General features: G+C 32.4%; 1 protein-coding gene across 1 annotated transcript; it reads left to right on the top strand.

The window, feature by feature from the left end:
- The first annotated feature begins 3,579 nt into the window (after positions 1-3,579).
- LOC115956080 (FBD-associated F-box protein At4g10400-like) lies at positions 3,580-5,810 on the top strand. Its single transcript, XM_031074539.1, has 3 exons — positions 3,580-4,590; positions 4,688-4,831; positions 5,202-5,810. Exons 1-3 carry the CDS (start codon positions 3,715-3,717, stop codon positions 5,511-5,513), a joined length of 1,332 nt encoding a protein of 443 aa, XP_030930399.1. The 5' UTR covers positions 3,580-3,714; the 3' UTR covers positions 5,514-5,810.
- The last annotated feature ends 438 nt before the right edge of the window (positions 5,811-6,248 follow it).

The raw sequence follows: 6,248 nt of genomic DNA, 5'->3' as shown, positions 1-6,248 counted from the left end.
GAACTAATTTGTCTGAGAGGTATATAATAGCCTACTGTAGCTGAGACGTATTTGCTACAATGCTTTTTTGAATCACACACGCTCAGCCCTCCCACACGTGACTCGGCCTTCACGCATAACCCTATCTCTCTTCTTATTCTCTTCAGCCTTCACGTAAACACACTGCCTCCTCCCACGCTCAACCTCTCTCACACCCAGCCTCTCTCTCACGCTCAACCTCTCTCACACCTAGCCTCTCTCATGCTCAACCTCTCTCACGCAACAACAAGGATGCCACAAGGTTGAGATCGGTGTTTGGGTTTGAATTGTGATTTGATCGGCGTGGGTTTGATTTGTGATTTGTGGCTGTGGGTTTGTTTTGTGATGTTCTGTGGGTTTGTTTTATGGTGGCTGTGGGTTTGTTGGTGGTGGTTGTGCAGTGTTGGCGTTGGATTTTTTTTTTTTTTTTAGTTATTGTTATTGGGGTTTGTGGTTGTGGTTGGTGGGCCGACGGTGGAGGTGGTGAAAGTAGTTGTGGCTAGTGGGCCGATGGTGGGGTGGTTATCTATGGGTTCTGGATGATGGTGGTAGTGAGTTGTTGGGGTTGATTATTATATTTATTTTATTAGTTTGTTTATATTATTTTAATGTGAATGTTAAAATAGAAGTTTTGATGTGGGATGAATCATAAAGTGTGTTGTTAAAATAAAATAAAAAAGTTTTTGAACTGGTAAAAGCCAAAAAAAAGTAGGCCATTTGATTCTACTATTTTTTTTCCCAATCTGACAACTTTACAACTTGCCACGTAATAAATTATAAAATAATTGTGAAACCTTTTGTATCCCTAATATTTTTCATAGAAAACAATTTGAGATTTATGATATGTGTTAGGCCATCAAAGAAGAACAAAACAGGGCCCACATATTCTTTAAAAAAAATTTAGTTTTTATCTTTTTGTATTTTCTCCCATTGGCTTGTTTCCATGAGAGAGAAGCAAATTTTACGTTGCTTTTATTAGTGAAAGGACATTATTAGTGAAATGACATTTGATCTGTGCTTGGCTTATCTGAGGAGATATTCCTCCACAGACCATCTTTCCTAATCTTTCCACTTGCATGTTACTTAGGGGACTCTGAACTTAACACTCTCACTACTATTTATTTGCCCTCGGACCAATCAAAGTCCTCAGTCAAAGTCTAAGGTCCAATATACAATTTTGGGCCCTTATCCCTACTGTTCTTTTTTTTTTTTTAATTCAATTTAATTTTCTTCTTGATTTTTTCTTTTTCAAGTTTGTCATAAAAGATTTCAATCATATCCTAAGAAAGGTTTGTAATCATATGTAAATTCATTAAATGCAAAATTCATATGCAAATAGTTTGATATATGTAACTAAAAATATTATTATAACATAACTAATAAGAATTATTTATTTATTCATAAGAATTATTTATTTTTTTATAATAATTATTAAAATATAATAATTATTTTTACATGTATTCTATAAATTTTATCATAAAATCGTGCAACACACGAGCCTTTATCTAGTATATATATATATGGGTCATGCTAACGAGTGCCCTTAGGGCACTCATTAATAATTCATTCTAGGAAAGTTTTGATACCACTTTTTATGGGAAATTGAAAAAGCTGTCAAAATATTAATTACTTTTTTTCATTTCCCATAAAAACTGTCTTTAAATGGATTATTAACTAGTGTCCTTAAAGCACTCGTTAGCATTTCCCTATATATATAATGCCAAAGCTTAAAAAAAATTCATTTAGATCTCAAATTGGAGTTTAATTTTTTGCCATTTGTCCCTCCTAATTTTTCTTGTTTTTGGTACAACTATTTACTACACTACAAAAAACAAGGAATCCAATTCAATTTTCTTGAAGTTTTGTGCTAAATGAGTTATTAAGTGAGAAAACCATATAATCATAATTAACAAACCTTAAAGAAATCACCATCAATGATTCATTTTTCTTATAGTATTATTATTATTATAAAATAGTAGTTGGGCAAAAAATCACCGAAGGTTTTTTTTTTTTTTTTTTTTTTTGTATTAACAAGAAGACAAGAAAATTATGCTCAAGTTTTTTATTATTATTATATATATTTAACTTTTTTGTATATGACAAAAAAAAAAAGAGTCATACCGCGTTGACCCAATCCATTAAAAGACCAAGTAAGGGTTATTGGTTTTACAATATGCAATTTAAGTTCACAAAGTGATTAAAGTTAAACCATACCTTGTGCCCCCTAAACTTATCCATTGGATGACTTTAGAGAAAAATAATATCAAACTCAGTACTGATGGCAGTGCCAATGGTCATCATGGGAATTGGGTTTTGAGGTTCTCTTTACATTTTACAAATAGTTTTGTTGCTAAATAATGAGCTATACATTATGGATTGCATCTGGCCTGGGAAAGAGGATTTAGACATGTCCAAATAAGAAACCGACTCCCACTTGCTCTCGGTGGTCTCTTGGTCACTTTTCATTTCCGTCCTTCCCATTTTTTGGCTTTTTGTACAAATTAAATGCGTGTGAAACTGTCAGTCCACTAATTATCCAAAATAATAAACAAAAGAGGCCACTTTTATTGGCCTATAGATCTTGGATTCTTTTTGTCATTTTCTTCATTTATATTAACTCTTTAAAATTTTACAATAGCCTTTTTCATATAATCATATTGTAACTCTAATTAAAGTTTATTAAAATTAATATATATAATAAAAAATTAATATATAAAAAGTCTCTTTCATTCAACCAAAAATAGTCTTTCAAAAATAATATATAATAGCTGAACCGAGAAACAAGATAAGATCGGACCTAAGATTCTTACCTCACATGTATGCACGAGGTTGTCCAATATCATCAAATTGATATAAAATAAGTATTTTACTATTATCAAACAAGAACTTCTCATTAATTAACCTCATTAACCCATAAGTCTTCCAATTTTGTCCTGAGTGGTTGAGTTAACCAAATTATAGATAAGGTTTTTGCTACAAAATTAGTTATAGTCTAAGACTACAATCTCTCTCTCTCTCTCTCTCTCTCTCTCTATATATATATATATATATATATATTTATATATAAATAAAAAATAAAAACCTTAAGGCTATAACTTTGTTCAATATCTTTTCATTTGAGGTGAATTTTATGAAATTCATCATTGGATTACATCTTATTTTAAATCCTCCATGCTTGCAAAATTTTTAGAAAATTAAAGATTAATTGCTAAGTCATCAGTTTATTGTTTAAATTGCAAGTTTTTGTAGTTTAAAATTATGCATAAAAAAAGAGCTTATAGATAAATATAATAAATAATATCTGATTGATATAAAATTTAACATGTTTATTAAGAGGGCAAAGAACATACAATTTAACGGTTAAATTTTTAAAATATGTAGTAATATTTATTTTATTGAGTAAAGTTATAGTTTTAGAATACAACTAATTTTGTAGCTAAATTTTGTCCTCACGTTATTATCATGATAAATATTCTATTAGTTCATTTTATTTTTTATTTTTAACATTAAAATGCACCAGTAATCTCTATTATAATAAATCTGCCACGAGTTGCAACTTGCAAGCTTCTCTTATGGACTCAATCATATAATTAAACCATGCTTAAACACTCCACCAGTCTTTTTGATAAAGCTTATCTCTCTGATTAAATTTTTTTTTTTTATTCATATTTTTATCCTTCAGTTTAAAACAGAGTTATGGAGGATTCAAGTACCACCAATGGTGAAGACTGGATTAGTAGGTTACCAGATTCACTTCTTTGTCACATACTCTCATTTCTTTCACCAAAGGAAGCAGTTGGGACTAGCATCTTGTCAAAGAGATGGGAGAACCTATGGACTTCTGTCCCCAGTCTTTATTTTTGTGATACCTTTACGACTGACTCTGGTAATTACATGAACAAGGTAAATTGCTTTATTGATTATGTAAACTGGGTTCTTGCTCATCGTGATGGATTTGCCATTGAAAAATGCAATCTCTCATGCTACACATTACATGCATCAGCACATCTTTATTCATGGGCTTGTGCTGCGATTGCTTGTATGGTTCAAGAGCTAACAATTAAGTCTGAGCTTTTTCGAGTAGGACAGTTGCCATGGTGCCTTCTCACATGCAAAACACTTGTGGTTTTAAAAATTCATGGAAGATTTGTGCTCAACTTCCCAACATTTATTTGTTTGCCAAGACTTAAGTTCCTTTATCTGAATTCGGTTATATATGGGGATGATGCTTCAATGCAAAAGCTCATTTCTAGTTGTCCTGTCCTTGAAGATTTGGTCATAAAGAGGCATGACTGGGATGGTGTGGGGATTATGAATATCTCTGTACCTTCATTGAAAAGATTGTCAATATTTTCCTTAAGTCTGAGAAGCATAGGAAATTATGAGTACAAGGTTGTCATTAATACCCCAAATCTTGAGTATCTTGAAATTGATGATTATATGTATGAAGATTATTCAGTGAATTCCTCACCCTCTTTGGTTGAAGCATGCATCCAAGGTACATGTGTATTTGGACTTCTTGATGGAATCTCTCAAGTCAAGCTTTTAGCATTATCTGGTTATGCGATGCAGGTATGCTTGCACACTTTTCTGTCTGATGTTAACTTCTATATTTATTTGCATACTGCATCTCATCAAATTCATTTTGTTTCCAATGATCTGTGTTCAGTCTCTGCACAATATTGTTCCCATCCTCCCCACCTTTTATAATCTCACCCATTTGAAGCTTGGACTTGAAGACAATGTTGGTTGGGAACTACTACCAAATATACTTCAGAGTTCACCCAATCTCAAAGTTCTTAACTTTAAGGAGGTGAGTTTGGATTTCTTTTTCCCCTTTGTTTGGATGGTGGTTTAATTCATGTGCATCATTGTTAGATTAAATGAATAAACTCACTACTTCCTAAGAGCTTAAACTTTTGGAAGAATTGATAATTTAATATGATATTAGAGTAGGGTGTCATGTTCAATCTTCTGTGTTCACCTTACTTCTAGTTTAATTTTTTCCATGTTGGGCCTCATTCAATAACAACTCAGGTGGCCCACACGTGAAGGAAAAGTTGTAGATTAAATGAATAAATTCACTGTCTCTTAATATCTTAAACTTTTGGAAGAATCAGTAATTTAATAGGACCAAAATTTTCTTTAAAATATCAAAATATTTTTCTTATCTTCCTTATCAGGGACTTGTAAAACCTTTCAACAAAGGAATCTTTCAATTCAGCTGGAATCCGCCTAGATGTGTGCCACATTGTCTGCTCTTGCATCTTAAGACAATTGAAATTCACAATTTTCTTGGAACACCAGATGAGGTAAAACTTGTAAAATATTTGCTGAGGCATGCAAAAGTTTTGGTATTGATGACAATATATTGGTACGATTTAATGATGGACTCAGAAAGCCTAACGACAATGGTAAAGACGAAAGTTGATATATCAAAGTCTCCAAGAGGTTCAAATACCTGTCAACTCATATTTCATGATTTGTTGTATTGACTATGTGCTCCGTCCTTCTGGAAGATCAGCATCTTTTGAATCACCATCTGCCTTATTAATGTAAAAATTTATACTTTGATATTTAGTACAGTAATAACAACAATGTAGTCCTACTCGAAACCAAATATTACCTTGCTTTACCTTAGAAGATTTGGTACTGCTCATTTCAGAGAGCATTTTGATATCTTATTGCTTTCTTAATTACGTGCAAATGCAACAAGAGGTAAGTGATTGTTATGTGGAAATGATAGTTGTAGATCCATCTAAATAGTTGATCTTAATTGAAATGTTATAGGTGATTGGACTTAAAGAGTGGGTGTGTTCACATTTTCAATTGGTATGACATTGGTTTAATTAGAAAATTCTGGTGGGGAATCCTTCAAAAGAGAACAACCACTACTTCTCTCCTATGGCTTGAAAAGATTTATGCCAATCCAAGAAGGATGGTGGCCTTGGTTTCAAATCTTTTTCAGATTTCAATATCTCCCTGCTAACAAATTAAAGCTCGCATGGTGGATTTTAGGAAGAAAATAAAACAAGAAAATTTTGTATTCAAGCCTTGTCTGCAAAATATAAGGTAGATAGGAAATGGCCTTGGGCATAGACTCCAAAAATGGCCTCTTGGACTTGGAAAAGTGTAGAAGCAGCCAAGCCTATTCTTTTAGGTGGAGCATGTAAGATTGTGAAAAATGGGGAGTATCTTAACTTGGGAGGATCCATGGACTCCAAATCTTC

The sequence above is a fragment of the Quercus lobata genome, chromosome 8, assembly GCF_001633185.2.
Source record: "Quercus lobata isolate SW786 chromosome 8, ValleyOak3.0 Primary Assembly, whole genome shotgun sequence".
Lineage (NCBI taxonomy): Eukaryota > Viridiplantae > Streptophyta > Magnoliopsida > Fagales > Fagaceae > Quercus > Quercus lobata.
Note: the sequence above shows the minus strand (reverse complement) of the source record. Positions and strands in the feature narration are given on the sequence as shown.